Source organism: Desmodus rotundus, chromosome 9, assembly GCF_022682495.2.
Source record: "Desmodus rotundus isolate HL8 chromosome 9, HLdesRot8A.1, whole genome shotgun sequence".
Classification (NCBI taxonomy): Eukaryota; Metazoa; Chordata; class Mammalia; order Chiroptera; family Phyllostomidae; genus Desmodus; species Desmodus rotundus.
This window is the reverse complement of record NC_071395.1, coordinates 82,925,801-82,945,724: the sequence shown is the minus strand read 5'-3', so window position 1 is coordinate 82,945,724 and position 19,924 is coordinate 82,925,801. Positions and strand designations below refer to the sequence as shown.

Sequence of the window (19,924 nt, the reverse complement as noted above, 5' to 3'; positions counted from 1 at the left end):
TGGAACCCGGGCTGCTTTTCATTTTCAACTAGAATCTCCTGCCGGCTCCGCCGGGGTGGGGGCTACTTGTTGCTCTTTCTCTGGGCCTCCGAGGGGCGCCTGGCTTTCCTGTTCCAAGAGGGGCTCCTGCTCCCTGGCATGTCCCCCTCCCGCCGGCAGCAGAGGTCCTGTGGTTTTAAACTGCGCCTTTCCTTCCCCCCTTTCCACCACCTCCCCTCTGGAAACCCCAGGCTAAGCCTGGCCTGGGAGCAGACACTGGTGCAAAGGAATGCTGCTTGCACCCGCATACCTGGCTCCTGGGAGTTTATCAAGTGTCTTTCTGCCATCGTGGGGGCGGGGTGTCACGTCCTCACTCCAGCGCTGGTTTTCCACCTTCAGGGAGAAGCCCTCCCCCCACATTAGCTCCCTGCAAAAAAAAAGGCTACGAAGAAACTTTCGCCGGGTCCCCAGCCCCCACCAGACCTAGCCCCCACCCTCCCCGCGGCGCCCTTCCCCCCAGCAGCCTGGTGGAGGAGGGGTGAGAGAGGCCAGCTCGCTCCGCACGCTCGGGGTCTTGCTTTTCTTCCGGGAGGCGGGGAGAGACGAGTCCCTGTCCGAGCCCCCTGCCCGTAGCCTCCTGGTCAGTCCTCGCCTCTCCGCGGACGCGCGCTGTTTCCTCTCCGAGGAGCTAGCCACGTCCACCGGCGTTTGGAATTTTGCCCAAAAAAGGGGGCCTGGAGGAGGAGAAGAAGAGGGACGGAGGCCGGCAGCGAGAAACGGAATCCGGAGTCCAAAACAGTGCGGGGGAGAGGACCGGAGTGGCAGCGGCGGCAGTGGCGGCTCTGAAGGCTCGGCCCTGCGCTGCCCGCCCGCAGTGCATCAGCGTGGCCGCCCTGACGTCCCCGGGATGGTTAACACGGGGCATTATGCACTGGTTAACAGGCTCCGAGCTGCTCAGCGACTTGTTTGAAGCATTTTCTCCCTCGCTCTCGCTTTTAATCTTGTCTCTAGTGGCGTGTGTAGGGGGGAGGACTTTATTTCCATTGGCTAAGCTCTCCCTTCCCACCCACATCTCTTCCACATCACCTTGGTGTCTCCCTAAATAAAACCAGCCCTCCTTATCGCCTGGAAAAAATCAGGAGCTAGAGTTTGAATGGGTTTTATATAAACACTCACCCCTGTCAGCTTGCGGCGGGGCTCTCAGGATAAACTCACCGCGCCTGGCCTGAAGCTCGCCTTGGGTTCTCTGCCTTGGACGTCAAGGTTTAAGCTGAGCTCGAGGACTGGGAACCCTTCTCCGAAATCTGATCAGCCTGAAGCCAGTTGCCGAACTGCACAGGGTCCCCATGGACCTCAAGGAGAGCCCCAGCGAGGGCAGCCTGCAGCCCTCTAGCCTCCAGATCTTTGCCAACACCTCCACCCTCCACGGCATCCGCCACATCTTCGTGTATGGGCCGCTGACCATCCGGCGTGTGCTTTGGGCTGTGGCCTTTGTGGGCTCCCTGGGCCTGCTGCTGGTGGAGAGTTCGGAGAGGGTGTCCTACTACTTCTCCTACCAGCATGTCACCAAGGTGGACGAGGTGGTGGCCCAAAGCCTGGTCTTCCCAGCTGTGACCCTTTGCAACCTCAATGGCTTCCGGTTTTCCAGGCTTACCACCAATGACCTGTACCATGCTGGGGAGCTGCTGGCCCTGCTCGATGTCAACCTGCAGATCCCGGATCCACACCTGGCTGACCCCACAGTGCTGGAGGCCCTGCGGCAGAAGGCCAACTTCAAACACTACAAACCCAAGCAGTTCAGCATGCTGGAGTTCCTGCATCGTGTGGGCCATGACCTGAAGGATATGATGCTCTACTGCAAGTTCAAAGGGCAGGAGTGCGGCCACCAGGACTTCACCACAGTGAGTGCTTGGTTTTCAGCTTACTCTTGTGCTTGGTCCTGTTGAGAAGTGCTGTGTTGGTGGTCTCCTGCTTGGTTTGGGGTCTCCCTGTACTTTGGAGCAGGAGAGAGAGTTGTGCCTCAGTTGAAGGCCAAGAGGGTAGTTGGCCAGAGCTGTTGGAACTGATTGGAGAAGTGTGCCTGCTGGGAGAGGGCACTGTTGTCCACTCAAATGGGGGGGTAGTGAGAAGGGAGCTTGCCGTGGGGTTCACTTCTCCAGATGTGCTGATTTGGCCTCCTCCCCACCAGAGGGAGGAGGCCTGATTTGTCTGTTGTCCAGGGCATTTGGTGTCTGAGCTGTGTGATTGGAACAGCTTGTCATTGACGAGGTGGCATTTTTTTCTCTCTCTCTGCTCGGAAGTGCTATCAGGCACTGCATCCTGTGGGCTGGGCTGGAGCTAAAACCTGCCGGAGAAGGGGGTGTGGGGCCCTGGGCAGCCTTTATGGTTCCAGTGGCTTTGGGATCTTGCTGGAGCAGATGATGCTGCAAAGGTGTGGAAGGCTCTTTGCTTCCTTTTCTTGTGTGGATTCTGAGCTCCGTGTGGGGAGAGGAGAGGCTGGGGACCCTGGGTCTCCACTGGCCTTGTGGAAGATCAGAAGCAAAGAGATGTGCAGGCTGCTTCGGTCAAAGAGGAGGGTCCAGGCGGAGGCCTGTGTGTAGGATGGTCAGTGACATGGCTGTGAGGTTGAAGGGGTCCAGGCTGGCTTGTCTGAGAGCTCCAGCTTGAAACCGAAAGGCTCAGTTTGCTGTATGTACAACCACTTAACAATGTGGATGCAAGAGGAGTGGTGTGGGGAGGGGTGAGCAGCTGTGGGATGGGGAAGCCTGGAGAAGGAGTGTGGAGGTGAGTAAAGAGGCAGAGCTGAGGGGATGTGGCTCACATTCAGGCTGGGGCTTCCTGGAGGGGCAAAGAGAGAAAGGAGGGGAGGTGTTGCTGCTAGGGTCCTCTGTGTGCCCAGTTAGTGGGTTGCTAGGCATAACTTGGCATAACAGGTCAGACTGCAGCTGCAGACAACTCCTTGCTTCTAGGCAAGTCTGGGGCATCAGGGTCTGTGGGACCCTCCAGAAGCCCCAGTGTGGCTGCTTCTCCTGTTGCTGCCTTAGGGAAAATCGAGAGCTTTGGAGTCTCAGAACCTTGGGCCAAACTGTAATTGTAACTTCGGGATGGCAGGTTCAGCAGTTGCAAAAAGACTGTCATCAGCACTAGTTTGGAGCCCTCTGCCTAATGAAGACATACCCTACATTTCCTATGGTGCACCCATTCTCCCTCTGCTCTCAGATTCACTGCTTACCAGCATCTTGGTCTGAATTTTAAAAAAATGCTACAACCAGTTTCTGCCCACAGCCTCTATGTTTGCTGGTGGCTGTCTGTGATTCTGGAAAAGCTCAGAGTGCCGGGGGGCACAGCCTCTCACATCCTTTAGAGCTCTGTTTCCTGGTGGAGTTGTTTTGTAGTATCTGCTTCAAACATAGTGGTGGGGGGGAACACAGCAAAATCAGTAGTAGTGTGTACTAAAGAAGTGAGTCTGAGCTGGGAGACGGGACCAGTAGTACTGAAAGCCATTCTAAATAAAGCAAACAGGATCCTAAAACACGTCACGCACAAATGATGTATTAGTTGGCTTGGGGACAGATGGGAAAAATGCCTCATTCTGGAGGCTGCAACCATCCCTGTATTCCAGCCCATTCTTTCTAGTGCCGTAGCAACGCTCAGCTTCACCACTGCACCATGCAGCTTGAAATGCACTCAGCTGTTCCTCTGTCTGCCCAACCACATGGAACACAGATAGCAGAGAGAGGGTGGCACAGAGAGATACTACGGTCAGTGGCAGACCCTGGACAGAGTTCTCAAGCATTCTCATAACCACATGTTCAATCAATGGCTTCCTCTCAATTCATGACCAAGTTCCAATTCAAAGTAAAGGTTCTTTGACCTCGGGCTGCATTTGGCCCATTATTTGAGTTGCTGGGGTCCCAAGAGGCTAAAGATCAGCTTTTATAGCCTTACCTGAGCCTTGACCTCTCCACAATGCCTCTCAAGTAGTGAAGTTGCCTGTGGATAAGGTTTATTACTCAGTAAGTGAAATGTCATTGTCTGCCATCCTCACCAAGTCCCTTTTGGGACTGACCCTCAGTGTCTGAACTCCTCCAGGACTGAAAAGGGCATGAGCTTCAGGGCTGTATCTTCAAGTTGTTGAGGGAGGGTCAAAAAGGGCACACACTTCAGGAAACCTGGAGGAGACCTCACATGGGCGGCTTGTCTTTTCCACTCATTGATCACCGTGAGCAGCGATATTGAGCCTCTGCAAGAGGGAACATGATGCCAAGTTTGTTCCAAGACTTTGCAGTGAGGGGTAAACCTTCCCATTCCGCCTTGTCTTCCTGTCCTCTTTGGCCTGGGGGATAGGCATGCTTATTCTTGGGCTCCCACTCCAGAAGGGAGCAGAGAGCCTTGCAGGTAGTTGTTGGAGAAGTGGGTTCACTGGCCTCTCTTTCATTCCCTTTGCTGAACATCCCTCTCCACTTGACTTATTTACTAAGCTGGATGGCTTCTGTCTCTAAGTACTGTGGCTGACTTATTAGAGAAGGTAAGTATAGGGGAGGGGCTGTCACAGGTGGATTACTTTTCCTGTTTGTTTGTTTTTCCGATGAAGCATACCTAATGCCATCTCCAGGGCTGATACTTTCACATAAGCTTTCTTATTCCAAGTTCTTAGCTGGTGTGCAATGAAGTGCGTAATACTCTTTAATTTGTGAACGAGCCATGATTTTAGCAGAAAGACTTTGTGGAGGTTAAACATCTCCAGGAAGCCAGGTGTGGAATTCCAACTGCCGTGTACACAGGTGTGCTTCATCTCAGGCAGGTTAGCCCGAATCTGAGACCATCTGACTTCAGTTAGGTGCACACTTTTCCTTCCCAGGAAAGCAGAAGAGGGCTTTGATTCCTTAGTGTCCATGCAGTGGAGATTCCCCCACTGACCCAGAATGGAAGGAGGTGGAGTAGGCTAAGAGGGTTGGGTTGGGGGAGGGGGGTTCTCTGGCCACATTGGATGATCTGAGGTTAAGATTAGGAGCAGGAAGACAATCCCACCTCCATCTTTTTCTAGCCTATTTCCTGGTTATAATTTACACTCTCTCTAGGCCCTGTGACATAGGACAGTAATACATGATTTTCTAGCTCACAGGGTTGTTGGAAGGATGAATCATCCAAGGCAATATATGCAAAGGTTCATTTATGCAGATATAAGACAGGTCATTATCAATATTAGTAAGAGGTTATTTTCCAACCTACTTGCCCTGTTTGCAGCCCACCATAGGATCCGTTGGTGAGTAATGCTTTCAGCATAAACCAGGAAGGGAGAGGCAACTGATGCTTTTTATATTTTTGGAGCCTGGGATAAAGTCCAGTCTTATTGAGATGGGGTTTCTTAGCACAGAGGTCACAGCTGAGCTCAGGAGCTAAGCAGTGCTGACAGGTGGCGTCCCCACTGTTTGTGACTAGCTCACGACTGTTTTGTGTTGCTTTCGGCTGACACTTTGGGATTCACCTGCCTTCACGTTTAGGAATGCAAATGATTCATCAGTTGGCATGTTTAACCTTATTTCTATAGTTGTGTATATTTGTACTTTAAAATTGAGATTTATTAGGAAAAGCATTTTTCTTATTGAAAGAAGGATTTCTCCACTGAGATCTTGTTAGAGGCACTTCGATGGATATTTTTTTAATCAACGTCGCATAGCATTGTAGAGACGTGGAAGAAAGGTTTAGGAAGCACGTGTGTTGGGTATTTTTGCACATGGCTGGTGAGTCCATAACTAACTTGAAATTACTTCTTATTACATGAGGAGCTGTGTGTGTAAAAAATGTGAACTTTGGGCAGATATGAGCTGGAATTACAATGGTGCCCTGTATTTGCTCTGTAATCTTGGGCAAGTTTCTTAACTTCACTTTCCCCACTTCTAAAACAGGAGAAATAATAGCTACCACTTAGAGTTGTGGTACTCATCCAGGGAGGATAAGTGTGTCAAGTTCTATTGCGTGGTAGAAGCCAACTACAGGGCAGGCCCCCTGCTTTGCTTAGGGTCCCACAGGAATCCTGACCAAGCCTGTGCCTGACTCTGGCTCTCTTCACTCCAATCTAGTGCTCTTCCCACTCTTCCATGCTGTGACTCAGCAACAGCTTCAGAGCACGTGCATCTTCTGTGTTTGTGGGATTTGTGATTTTCCTAATATGTTAAACTCTCACTTCGCCCAGTACTTTTCATTCACATCAGTCCTGCTGCCTAAACGTCCTCTCCTTACCCACCATCTTGGCTTCCGTGTTCCAGCCAGTGTTCCTAAACCCAACCCAGGAAACTCATGCCCGACGCCTGATGGGAGCTGAGTGACCCATGGACCAGATACACGGCTTTCGTAACAGTGTCGTGTCAATGCACGCACCTCCACTCCCTTGCCAATGAGGTAGAGCACGTGCTCTGCAGCATTGATACAGACAGACCAGATTCTTGCCATCAGAGAGCTCACAGCCCATTTCCCATCCCCTCCAGATGGCGGGCTAGTCGAGAGCAGGAGTCTTGTCTCACCGAACACATTCTCTGCAAACATCATGGCAAATATAAGGATGTAAGTCCCCCGTAAAGGCTTATCGGTGAAATAGTTACTTGCTGTTTCCCGAACTGACCCAGAATTCTTTGCTCATGGGCCTTTCTTCTTTACTTTACTTCTTTTATTTTTTTTACCTTTTGTACCTCTCTCCCCATGTCTATTTATTTAAATCCTACTCATCTTTTAAAATCCAGCTCTAGTGTTGCCGTAGCCTTCTCCAGGAAACTATTGCCGGTCTGTCTCCCCGTGACCATAATCTAAACTAATCTCTTCCTTCTCTGTCTCCCAAATAGCATTTTGGCTTATTCCTCGGTTAGAGCAGTTGTTATGCTTTTCCTTGCAATAGAATCATGAAGTGTTTAGGCTAAAGGGGACTTTGGAGATAATTTAATTTAATGCTTGAATTCTCTAACCACTGATAACTTTTATGCATTGCCTATATCTGTCTCTGCTCCCTGCAAGGTGTGATGTCTTGACTAACTTTTTATTCTTAGGACTTAGAACTATTTAGCACATGGTGAGCTTTTAAAATGTGTCTTTAGAGTACGCTAAGTGGACTTAAAGTTTTTTTTAATGTAATGTGATTCAATAGCTGTAATGAAGTGAAGTAGCCATTTTTCAGCCTCCCTTTTCAGGATAGGTACCTGGGTTCCACCTGCATTGAGGTGACTTGTCCCATAATTGTTATTATTTTAGTAATATACTCTCTGATTATAGAAACAATCTTTGCTTATTGGAGATAACTTGAGAAGTGTGAGAAAGAATGGCCAAGAAAGAAAAATTGCCCATAACAATAACATCCCACATATCACTACGTGTATTATGTTGGCATTTTGGGGGTAGTTCCATTCAATCAGATAATGAGTGTGTGTGTGTGTGTGTGTGTGTGTGTGTGTCCCTATGTCTGTGATCCCACCTGTACTTCTGGCCCCATGTCTGACACACAGTACACACCCCGTCAGTCAGCTTGCTCTCTTCTTGGTCCCCAGGGTGGCACCCATGGTGTTAGAGATTTCCTCAGAGGTCATTTAGAATACAAATAAAATCCAAAGATAATGTCTCAATGGGTCTGACCTCTTACCCTCTTTGTGGGGTATGTTTTATCTTATCTGCAAGAAGCACCCAGGGATAATTTGTGAGATCCCTCTCTTAGCTTACTCCTTGGGTTTTAGGTTCACAACTGAACACCAATGACTTTGCTATATTGACCGTTCATCTGTGCATTTACTTGAAGCCCATTGTCTGTTGGATGCTTGCGAGGACAAACCAGAGGTGTGTTCATGGACACCACATTATCCTCCTGAATGAGGCCTGGCCTTGCCCCTGGTTGAGGACCAATTGTGATTCTCCGCGCATGGCCACCCACACTGCATGCCTCAGCCTTCCCATGTAGGCTCTGGCTCTCCCCGACCTGTGACACAAGTCTCTAGTTTTGTGTCAAAATAATCTAAGTGATACCTAATGCAAATTAGATGATCATGCATAATCCTTAAGATGCTTTGAAGTTTTGTGAGCATTTGCCCCATCTTTGGAGAGATGGCCTCTGACAAGCTGGGTGACTACTTTGCCATGGTGCCAGCCTTTGGTTGGGAATCTTCTAGCTTGCAGAGCTCTTTGGAAGTAAAGCTGTTAGGGATGTGCTGAATTCCATCTGATGGGATTAAGGGGCAGACAGTGACTGGGAGCTAACTATCATAATGACTCATGCCATCTATTTGCAAAGTAAAGCTGAAGCCACTGCTCGGGCTGCTGAATTAATGCCCAGTTGCTTGTGGGGCGAGTCTGGATGTCTGTGCCTCCATCCTGCGGACTTCTTAGACCTCAGAACTGCTGATGAAAGGAGGCCCCCTGTGGGCTTTTCTGAATTGGAACTAGTGCCTTTCCCCCTTTCTACAGTGGTTCCCTTTACTCTTTACAGAAAGTCTTTCCTTTAATGAAGAGATGAGTTCAAGAAAATTTTCTGTTCAGTGAATCCTAGTTTGCTGCTGATTTTTGTAGTAAGAGATCCCATTGAAATAAGTCCCCCAAAGACTGAACTGGTGGCTGTTAGCACTAAGATTGCTGTCAGAGATGCTGCTCTGTGGAGCAGTTTGTATTTCAAAGCACCAAGTGTTCCATTCTCTGCATCAGAACAAAAACATACCACCTGGGTCTAGAGCTATCTGGAAGTGTGCTGCACACTTTTTAGTCTGAGTGTTTATGTTTGATGGGACTGGGTTGAAATATCAAACTTGACCAGCAGGGCCCTTTGACCCATGATCTATGTCAGTGTGAAACTAATGGCTTGCATCATCCCTGCAAGTTTGCAGTTCCATTTCTCCCGTGCAGTGGACTGAAAACCAGTTCGTACAGACTGGGCTTAGTGGTTACTGGGTAGTGGGTGCCTCCAGTGCTTGGAAATACATGTTGGTTATCTGATGAATCTGAAATCTGCAATAGAAGCCTGTTTATTTGGGCACAGCATCCTGAAAAGTGTTATCCTTTGGATTCTAAAGCATCTTTCTCTCTCTCAGCACTTACTGTCTCATGCCTCAGGTACATTCTCTGTTGATTACCTCAGTGACCATGGCAATTTATACTTGGAAGACATAAAGCATGAAACACAGAAGAAACATACTTGCCTGGACTTAATGACTTCTGTTGACTGCATTGTACAACCTCGGGCAAGGTTATGAGTCTCTATGGACCTCAGTTTCCTCATCTATAAAATGAGGGTGTTGAACTGGTGAGTCCCAAAGACTCTCCAACCTGTAGAACTCTAATGCCATAGAACATAATCAAAATTTATTTTCTGACTCCACATTTGTTTGCTGCAACTGCAACTTAATTTATATATGGGGGGAGAGAGTTGGTGTTGTTTTGTAACTAGATGTATTTATCCGTTTTTTGGGTCTGTTTGTGTTATTTCGATAGAGCGGTACAGTGGTGGCAGAGACACACTGAGATGGTGGAGCTCAGGGCCTGAGGTGGGATAAGGGATGCACAGACACCTACTGTCACAACCCCGTCCACGGGCCATTGTGTGTCCAGCTGTACCTCCTCGGTCTAACCAAGTGTTCCCATCACACTAATCCTGCAGTGGCACATGGGGTTCACATATAAATTAGCAAGGGCGTGTATGGAAGGCACTGTTAATGTGCCTCCCAGGTCCCCTGTACTGCTGTTGGGGTGCAGCCCCTGACCTCTCATATCTGCACTGAGGACAGGAGTGTGCCCTTAGTTGACTGGGGCTGTCTCTTCTGAGATACCCAGGAAGTTATGCCCCTCCCCACTGCCTGGGGGAAGCCAGTGACCTACTGACACAGGAGTACAAAATGCTAGTCATCTGGCCTCAAGACCACACAAATTGTGGTGCCGTTTACATCTCAGAGCTTCTCAAAAGGGGCCGGGCTGAGCTAGACTTCTCCTGAAGCCACAGCGTGGCTCAGCTTTTCTCCTGCCCCAGCCTGCATGCCTCGTTCCCTTCCAGGCTTTTCCCAGTGTCATTCCCTCAGTAACTCACCTGGACAAGAAGCCCCACCTCTGGCTCGGCTAGCAACTCAACCTGTGTAGCAGTTCATTTTAGTTTCTCATCTGTTTAGTAACAGAGAATCACCTAGGCATGTGGACCTATGTCTGGGTTAGAAAGAAGGAAATACCCATTTCATTTCAAAAGTCTTTTAAACCTTGGACTTTTTAGATCTGGGTCCTGTAACTGTTCTCAAGGGGATTTTTCATAATTCAAATGAGCCTCTCCTTGATTAGGATTCACTACTCTCGGCACAGCTGGCTTGTTCTTTTGAAGCTTTTTGCCCAAGGGAAGCCCTTTCCAGAGTTGCCCATACCCAAAGAGCTGAGCCAGCCTCACACTTCCAGCTGCTGTCCCCTGAGCTGCTCCCATCTGAGCGCATGCCTGTGTCCATGCCCATATTCTCATCATTTCCCCGTTCTTCTCCCTCGGAGAACTTCTCTTTCCCACCCCCACCAGCCTCCACTGCCATTGCTTCCTGAATGTGTGTTGATCTGGCTTCAAGCCACAAGGACGGAGAGGCTGCCCCTGATGCTGGCAGCGGTTCGGGCCCATCTATACAGCAGGAGGCAGTGAGAAATGTATGGTTGACCAGGGGTGATGCTCCTCAAATGTCACAGAAACCATAAGTGATGAGGAGAGTAGGGTGGAACTAAGGCTGTTTAGCCTGAAAAGGGGGAGGGGGTGACTCCAGGCCAAATGATTGCCGTCTTCACACACTTAGCAGGCAGTCACAGGGAAGAGGAATGAGGCCTTCTCTGTGCGGGGCGAGAGGGCAGCGCTCGCACCAGTGGGTGGCCAGGAGTTCAGAGAGGCCGACGGCAGCTGATTGGCAGGAGCTGTCTTGGAAGTGTAGCGTACCTGTGTCCTGTTGTCAGCTCTCGCTGGGGCTGTGGAATTGCTTATTGGTAGTGCTGTCGAGGTGGATCGATGTCAGGTAAAGAGCAGGATTTAATGACCTCTGAAGTTACCTCCAACTCTGAGCATCTTTGATTTCTTTCTTTCCTAAACAGATACTTGGTGTCCAAGGTAAGAGCCATAGGCAGATGGTATTAGAAAGAATTGATAATAGGTGTAAGCCGGCAGCACCTGCAGCCTGCAGAAACACCCCATTTCCCCAAAATGCGTAGCCTTGAGGCTGTGTGTTTCAGAAGTTGGGAATAAGAATAGTGCTGGGGGAGAACCCTTGGAGAAAAAAGCTGATATTCAGAGAGAGTGCAGGAAGTGTGTGGGTGCTGGTAGCCAGGGATTCAAGTGGCCATTCAGTGTCCTGGCCTCTCAAACTGAGTGTGTACAACTCCTTGAAAGGCAGTTCCCAGAGGAATTTGTCATAAAGCTCTGGGTGCTAGATGTCATCCTAGAGAGCAAATCTTGGATGCGGTTGGCCCTGGCCTGGTTCCATGTGGGGGCTGGGGGGTACTGAGAGGTACACGGATGAGTGTAACTCTGGAGTGGGTGGGGCTGGAAAGGAGGCTCATCTGGTGGGGAGAATGCCTGCTCAGGAGCACCAGGGGATGGTGGCAAGTGTTAGCAGGATAAAGGGGCTCTGGCATCTGAGATATTTTAGCCTCATGGTTCAACCATGGAATTTAGTGAAAGACACATACAGGTTCCAGGCGTGTGTGACTGGTGATGTGATATAATAAGAGATCTATATTTGGTCTTCATCCCAAGTTCCTGGCACAGGGGCTTTTAAAAACCCATGGAATTTCGAGAGGGATCGGGGTGAGAGGAGCATATTTTGTTATTCTTCATAAGCTCCTTTCAACCCTACCAGAGTTTATGCTAGCGATGTGACTCTTGATGGGCCCCTCAGTTACTTTGGGGTGGGGACTGGTTGCCTAAGGAACCAACCATGTGATTAGGGTTAGAACTTTCAGCCCCGCCCCCAGACCTCCAGGGAGGAGAGAGGGGCTGCAGATTGAGTCAGCCACCAATGACCAGTGATTTCATCTGTTCTGCCTTTGTGATGGGACCTCCATAAAAACCTCTAAGTGAAGGGATTTGGAGATCCCCTGGGTTGGTGAGCACAGGGAAGTGCTGGGAGGGTGGCCTTGCCTCACACCTTGCCCGATGCATCTCTTCCACTTGGCTGTTACTGAGTTATATCCTTTATACTAAAGCAGCACTGGGAAGCAAACTTTTTCTGAGCTCTGTGAGCCATTCCAGCAATTTATTGAACCTGAGGAGGGGATCATGCGAATCCCTGACTGACAGCACGTTGGTCAGAAGAACAGGTGGCCTGGATTTGTGCTTGGCATTTGAAGCGGGGGGCCGGTCCCTTGGGACTGAGCCCTTAACCCACAGAGTCTGCACGCATGCTGGGCAATGTCAGAATTGCCTGGCGTGAGGGGGAACCCACACACTTGGTGTCAGACCTGAAGTGTTTTATGAGGGAAAAACAGATCTTGGTAGTGACCTTGTGAAATTTACTTAACCTCTGCAGGCATTAGCTTTCTCACCTATTAAATAATAATCATACTGGCACTTACTTCATAGGATTTTTTTTGTTAGCAGTTGAGTGAAATAATGTAAGTGAAACTTTTAGCTTTGGACGAGAGTGTCAGCTCTTTTGTTGCTGTTATTTTTCTTATTAGTAAGATGGCGATAAAGCATAGAGACAGGGCATCCAAAAGCAAAAGGACTTTTTGGAAATCCATACTGACATCAGCAAATCCTGAATACTCAGGGGAATGAGGTGCCATCGAGCCAGGAACCCAGCTCCTGCATTCCTGTTGGAGGTAAGCTGTGGTAGACACCCACACCGTGTCAAAAATAGAATTCCTTCCATTTGACCAGCACTGTGTAATTTACAAAGCCTGCTGATTATTGTTAGCATTTTCTGAGCACTTACTATGTCCTGGATGCTGTTCTAAATTAAGCACTTTACATGGAAAAACTCAGGTGTCACAGCAGCCTTATGAAATATGTAATATTTATAGCTTTGCTTCTTTTGTATGGAGAAAATTGAGTCTCAGAAAGGTTAAACAATGGACCTAAAGTCACTTAGCTAAGAATTATGGGAGTGGGATTTGAACCAGGTACTCTGGTTCCAGATCCTTGATGCTTTTATTGTAAGATGTTATTTGAGCCTCACAATAATCCTGAAAGTAGAAAAAGTAACAATGTAACTGTTTCACAGTTGAACATAATTAAGGTTTAGGGAGGTTTAGTTACTGGCACAAGGTCTCTCAGCAACAAAGTAGCACCATTGGGGATTAGAAGTCATGCCTTTCAATTACCCTTGGGGGTTCTCTGGGAAGACATCAAGCTTATTTGTGCAGGACTGAGCTGAGTGAGTTCAGGCCATTCATCAGCAATTCTTTAGCTCAAGAGTTAAAGCAGAGGCCAAAGATCCCTCAATTTATTTGTATCCTTCCCTAGGAACCAGGCCTGGCAGCCACCAGGGCTGAACCCAGAGCTGCAGAGTGGGGTACAGAGGAAGCCTCAGCTTGAAGCTGCCGGTGCTCCGCTGTCCATGCAGCCCTCTAGCTCTAACTGGCATCCCTTGCCTTGGGCAGGTAAACAGAGAGGAGGCAAAGGCAGCCTAGCTTTCTGTGGTTCAAGGCCAGCTGAGGGGGTTTATGCTACAGTTGAATATTCCAAATTTTCAGAAGAAGACCTTCCAGCTACCTGCCCAGATTCTGTCAAAAGACTGGTCCTAAGAGGTGGCCCACTCCAGACCTGTTCCTTTGATGGCTGGTTTCTGGGCTTACGTCACACATCTTGAGTGTGCTGGTTTCACTGGTTGCCCAGCCGGGGCACTGTGCATCAATTTTGTGAATTCACCTTTCCCTTTTAAGAGGAAGGTAAACTTTGGGTCCTGCCGCCATAATGTCTGCCTATCACAAGCACCACATGGCCAGGAGCTGGACATATGCCTTGGTCCTCCTGGCCTCCCAGGCCTGCAGATTGGCACGTGATCCTTTGCTCTCTCCCCCCAAGTGTTTTGGCTCAGCAATGCACCGGTAGAAGGGCCACACAATTCCGCAGCACCCTCTTCAGGAAAGTTGAGTAGATGGAGAAGTCTCTTCTGGCCAGGGTGACACTTGATATCTCTCCAAGTTGCCAACTGAGGGGCTCAGGGGGTGTGACATTAGCAAACGGTCGTCAGTTTTCAGCTGTGCAGGTAATTCTTCCCTGCTCACTCTGTCTACACTGCCCCATTTTAAATCCAACTCTGGGTGGCAGAAGTGATAACGTTAGGAGAAATAGATATGTTTAAAGAACCAGGATGTGAGCGCCTGGCATTGGGAGCTTGAACTTCTGCCTTGGACTCAAGTGACTTGAATTTGAACCTTCAGTCCAAGTGTGCTCTGACCAATTTGCGGCTGGCCGTGCAGTATAATGGTTAAGAGTAGAACAGGCTGCGGAGTGAGACTGTCTCTATTTAAGTCCTACACTCTTATAGTGGTTAGATGACCTTGGACAATTTATGTAATTTGATTTGGGGAGAATTACATCATTTGTAAACTGTGTAGCACAGTAGACCGCAACCTACATGAGTTTCTTCTTACCCTTCTGCCTCTTGCCATCTCTCCCTATGCACAAACTTTTGAGCTTCCAATCCAATAACTGTATTTTCTGTTTCCTCCTTCTTGTTCTTTGAGCAGGGGGCTTCCTCTTGGAATCCTCTGGACTGTGTTCTCTTGTGTTTTCTCCCCCGACACTGGACACGGATCTCAAGGGAGCTCCTTCTGCACAGGAACAACTAGGAAGGAGCTCTAGCATGTCCACCATGGTGATGTAGAGAATTTCAGGTCCTACTTTCTCCATAGTGGCCCCGAGGGATGTCACCCCTCTCTTCATGGAATGTAAGAAGGCAGCCAACGAGAGAGAAAAATCTCCATGAACTGGGAGTAACAGTGTCTTCTAAAGTTTGGGCCAAGGCTGCTTCTGCCTCCCTGGGATGATTTCTTAGCAGAATACCTTCTATCCCCTGGGCCTTTTAGCTATTTCAGGGACATTTTAAGTGGCTATTAGCAAATGTTGAATTATGGCTGCAAACCTCTGGGAGCTCATATGACGCTCACATGAATCACGAGTGAGCACTGTACAGTCAAGGCTGCCGCCGTGGTCTGGGATTCAACAAACAGGGCCATTGTTCTCCCCGAAGCAGCGAGGCCAGAGTGCTGCTCCTTGGAGCCTGTGATCTCAGGCTCTGTGCTGCTGGAAGCAGGACACTGTTCCAGGACTCATAGCTCATTGCTGCAGGGCAGACAGATGTTCTCTGGTTTGCAGAGAGGCGAATTTCAGCTTAATATCTAGAGGAATTTACCAACAGTCAGCATGTGCAGGGAGGTGCCAGCCAGGCCCAGCGCATTGATTCAACACACACCCCAGTGAGTGCTTTCTATGTTTTGGCCATTGTGCTGGGCTTTAGAAATGGAGATGAATAAGGCCCGGTCGAAGAATTCGAGGAGCTCGGAGTCTAGTGGAGAGGCCAGGCAGTAAGCAGGTTACACTGAAGAGCCAAAGCTTCTTTGCGCTCGGTCCGGAGGCGACACAGGGTAGGCTCCAGCAGTCTTCCAGATGGAGGTTCTTATGTATTTTTCTCCTTGGAAATCATTTCAAACGTACAAATGTTGCGAGGCCAGTGTAAAGATGTCCTGTGCATCCTTTGTCCAGCGGTCCCAGTGATGTCCTTTTCTGCCGAAGGACCACATCCTGCATCACTCGATTGCCTCGTCTCCTTCGATGCCTTGACTCTGGAACTGCTTCTCAGTTTCCCCCTGACTTTATGACCTTGACATTGTTTATAATTCAAGAGGACCATTGTGCAGAATGATTTTCAGTTTGGGTTTGTCCGATGTTCTGTCTTGATCAGAGCCAGATAATGAATTTTTGGCCAAATTTCACAGAGCTGACGCAGGGTTCTTCTCATTGCATCCTGTCCAGAGGCACATGATGATGTCCGTTTGTCCCAATACTTAAACAGTGTTAACTTTTATCACTTGATTAATATGGCATCTTCTAGGGAGACACTCTGAGACTATGTAAAACCCATTCCTCATCCGTCTTTCACCCTGTAGTTTCATTAGCCATTGGTTTTTCTTGCCAGAATTATTAGAGGAATGCTTGCCAAATGGTGATTTTTCTAGTTCCATCATTCCGTCTACGTTTATTAGTTGGCTTTCTAAAATACAGAAGAGCTCTCTCCTCTCCCCTTTTATGTATTTGTTTATTTGTATCACTAGATTCAGATTTACTTTTTTATTCAGTGAGTTAATATCATTCTTTATTTCGAAACTCCCATTTCCCCATATCTGGGGATCCCTTCCAGCTGATTCTGGGACCTTTTTGGCACTTCCTGCAACTTTTGAGCACTTCAGCCATTTCCGGCCCAGCTAGATATTCCAGGTTCACCGTTTTCTTTTCCTCCTGTAATGAGTCACCTTTTCTAGTGCGCCCTGGCTGCTTTCGGTGGGCGATGCTGTTTAGAAGATGTGGGTTTGGGCGTGCTCATCGCTGCCACGGTGCTGCTGCTCCTGGCCCTGGTCCATGGGCAGAGAGAGGGTATTGACACCTTCACTGTAACCCGAGAGTTCACACTGGCACCTCCAGTTCCGATCGAACACCCCAGGACTCACTCTAGGTTTGCCCTCATCCATGCCGGTCCCTCCTTTCTCCAGCCGTAGGAAACCTGCCTCCCATTATCTTAATCACTGATTTGCTCCAGGAATGGCGACCATCTTCCTGTCTCCCCAGACTCCCCCTCTTCTTGGATGCTTCCTCACAGGGGGCTGGTCCTCACCCCACTGCCCTCCTGCCACACCGTGCTGTGCCCCTTGGGAGTACTCTGGCTGCCTTCCACTCTTACTCAAATTTCCTCAGTTGTTCCCCAATTCTTTTATGGCTTTTTAGTTTACACATTCGGGACCCATTCAAGATACAATCAAGATTCTTGTGTTGCATTTGGTTGTTCTGTCTCTTTAATCAAAAAGCTTTCCCCCAGTCCCCTGGCTGGTGTGGCTCAGTGGATTGAGTGCTGGCCTGTGAACCAAAGGGTCACTGGTTCCATTCCCCGTCAGCACACATCCCTGAGTTACAGGCCAGGTTCCCAGTAGGGGGCACACGAGAGGCAAGCACACTTTGATGTTTCTCTCCCTCTCTTTCTCCCACCCTTCCCCTCTCTCTAAAAATAAATAAAATCTTAAAAAAAAAAAAGCTTTCCCTCAGCATAATGCACATACACACACACACACAGTTTTTACAAATAGCTTTGAAGTACAACTCTTATATAATTTACCCCTATAAAGTATAAAATTCAGTGGAGTTAGGACTTTGTGCATTCACAGTATTCTAATTTTAGAACACTTTTATCGCCCCAAATTAAACTTTGTACCCATTAGCAGTCATCACCACCCCTTTGCTCCAAACCCCACCGTTCTAGCCCCAGGTAATCACCAATCACTAATCTCCTTTCTGTCTCTACAGAGTTGCCTGTTGCGGACATTTCACACAAATGCAGTCACACACCCTGTGGTCTGTCGTGACAGACTTCTTTTGTTTAGCACAGTGTTTGTTTCTTTTTTATTGAATTTATTGGAGTGACATTGGTTAATAAAATTATGTAGGTTTCAGATGTACAATTTAACATAGTGTTGGGAAGGTTAATCCATATTGTAGCATATATCAGTACTTTATTCCTTTTTATTACCAAATAATATTCTGTTATATGGATATGCTACATTTTATCTACCCATTTATCAGCTAATGGATGTTTAAGGGGGGGGTTGTTTTTGTTTTTGTTTTTTTTGTAATCATGAATAATGCTGCTATTCACACTTCTTTTTGTATTGACAACTGGTCTGGAAGAAAACAGACCAGTTGTCCTATACAATTATTTCACACTATGAATCTGTCTGATTACTTACTTGTGGTTTTACTTAACCTGTTCCTCCCTCCCCTATATTTCTTAGAAACTGGGAGTCAGGTTTAAGAACTCGATGAGATTCAGGTTAATGTTTTTGGCAAGAGGACTCCATGAGTGAAGCTGTGTGTTTCGTACTGCATCCAGCAGGAGGGGCATGTTCTGTGGTTGCCCCACTCTTAGAGATGCTAGTTTAGATCACCTGGTTAAGGTAGCAACTCTGGGGTCTCTCCACTGTGTCGTCTCCCGTCATCTGTGACATGATAGATACCATGGTACCCTGCAAGTACTCTGCTCACCATACTATTTGAACCTGAACTGACAGTTTCATGAGAGGTTGCAAAATACTGATTTCCCAACTCTGTTATTCTTTCCACATTTATTGGTTGATGCTCTTTAGTAGAGAAGAGCTTTCCTTCATCAACTGGAGATCAGCCACAGTTGCTCCTATGAAGGAAGGATAAATGCTTATTTTTGTTGTCTTACAGAGGATAGAGTTGGTGTAATAATTGCCATGTAGGGCTTTGAGGGGTGATAAATTCCCAGATGGACAAGGAATAAGGAAACAGGGAAGATCAATAGGACTCAACTTAATTGTAGTCAAGGCAACCACAGACTCTTTCCAGATCCCATAGAATCAAGAATGGAGATGTTCCTCTTATAGACATGGTTCTCACTGGGCAGAGGTGACAGGCACTGGGATTTGTGGAATAGGGCTGTGATAACACTGACCGCGTAGCATGAGGCAGGTCATGAAGTGTCAACTGTAAGGATCTTAATTATTTGGCCTGTCCCTTGGTATCTCCTCATTTCCCTGTAGCCTTCTCAAGAAGATGCCTAATACCTGCGCTGTCTTGCACCCATCTGTAGAAATTCATGCCGCAGACCCTCTTCAGTGGGAGTAGAGGAGATGGGGCAGGAAGGGAAGTTTCTCATGTGAATTCCATGTAATTGTACTACCTGGGTAAGTGATGGGAGGAAAACATTTACTGAACATTTGCTATGTGCTAGGCAGTGTCAAAAGCATCTCCAAATGATACATTGTGTCCTCACAATAGTGTGATGACGGGAGTCCTTTTACTTCTCCCAGTTTATCATGTGTATGAGGACTGAGGCATAAGAACTTAAGAAATTGCCAAGGTCTCCAAGTTCATGGTCCCATTCACTGCCCTATTCTGCCTTTCTAGGCAGTGCATGAAAAAGCTTCTGCTCGGAGGTGGCAGAGCATTATGGGGCAAGTGAGGCAGTTTCACATTCTCCTACCTTCAGCCTGTATCTTCCCGGATGACTAGGTAATTCAACAGCCATCTGGCTTTGAGCCTGCAGGGAGGGACTTTTGGGGGTGCAATGGTGGAGTGGGGTGGGGCTCCCAGAGGGGAGAGGTGCCCAGTGGACACAAGCATGACTGTCCCCAGGAGCCCTTAGCATTGTGGCTCTTTTACCTGGCATCACTCACCTGATATTCCACAGCAGATGCAGCATTGCTTCCATGTAACCTGCTCTTGGCCTTGCCTGCTTAGGGACGCTAATTATCCCGCACGCTAATGAGCCCAGAGGATTAACACAGAACATGGGTGATGATGATTTCACTGGATGGATTGAAATCTCCCTTCCTGGGAAAATAAATTCAATCTGTTTTCTGGAAAACCACCTCACCACCAAACAGCATGTGCTTACTAAGATCTCAGTTGTGGAGAGCCAAGTGTATATCCACAATGCAAAGTTAATTCAACCTGCTGTTCCGGCATCCATTCATTTTGCATTCCCGAGGGTCTACTTTGGGTCAGGATAGATAAAGCACATCCCCTGTCCCTAGGGGAAGCTCATTTTTTAGGGGGATGCTGTGATCACCAGGATAAGTCCATTAACCGTCTATCACTGTGCAAAGTTATTACACTAATATTGACGATCTTTCCTGTGTTGCACACTGCATCCCTGTGGCTTATTTAGAACTAGAAGTTTGTCCTTCTCATTCCCCTTCACCTCTTTCACCCTTCTCCCTCCCCCGTAAACATTCT

The 19,924-nt window shown here is 48.1% G+C and overlaps 1 protein-coding gene across 1 annotated transcript; it reads left to right on the top strand.

Moving 5' to 3' along the window:
* The first annotated feature begins 1,132 nt into the window (after positions 1-1,132).
* Positions 1,133-6,479, top strand: LOC112308674 (acid-sensing ion channel 2). The gene is made up of 2 exons (XM_053911265.1): positions 1,133-1,880; positions 6,468-6,479. Exons 1-2 carry the CDS (start codon positions 1,326-1,328, stop codon positions 6,477-6,479), a joined length of 567 nt encoding a protein of 188 aa, XP_053767240.1. The 5' UTR covers positions 1,133-1,325.
* The last annotated feature ends 13,445 nt before the right edge of the window (positions 6,480-19,924 follow it).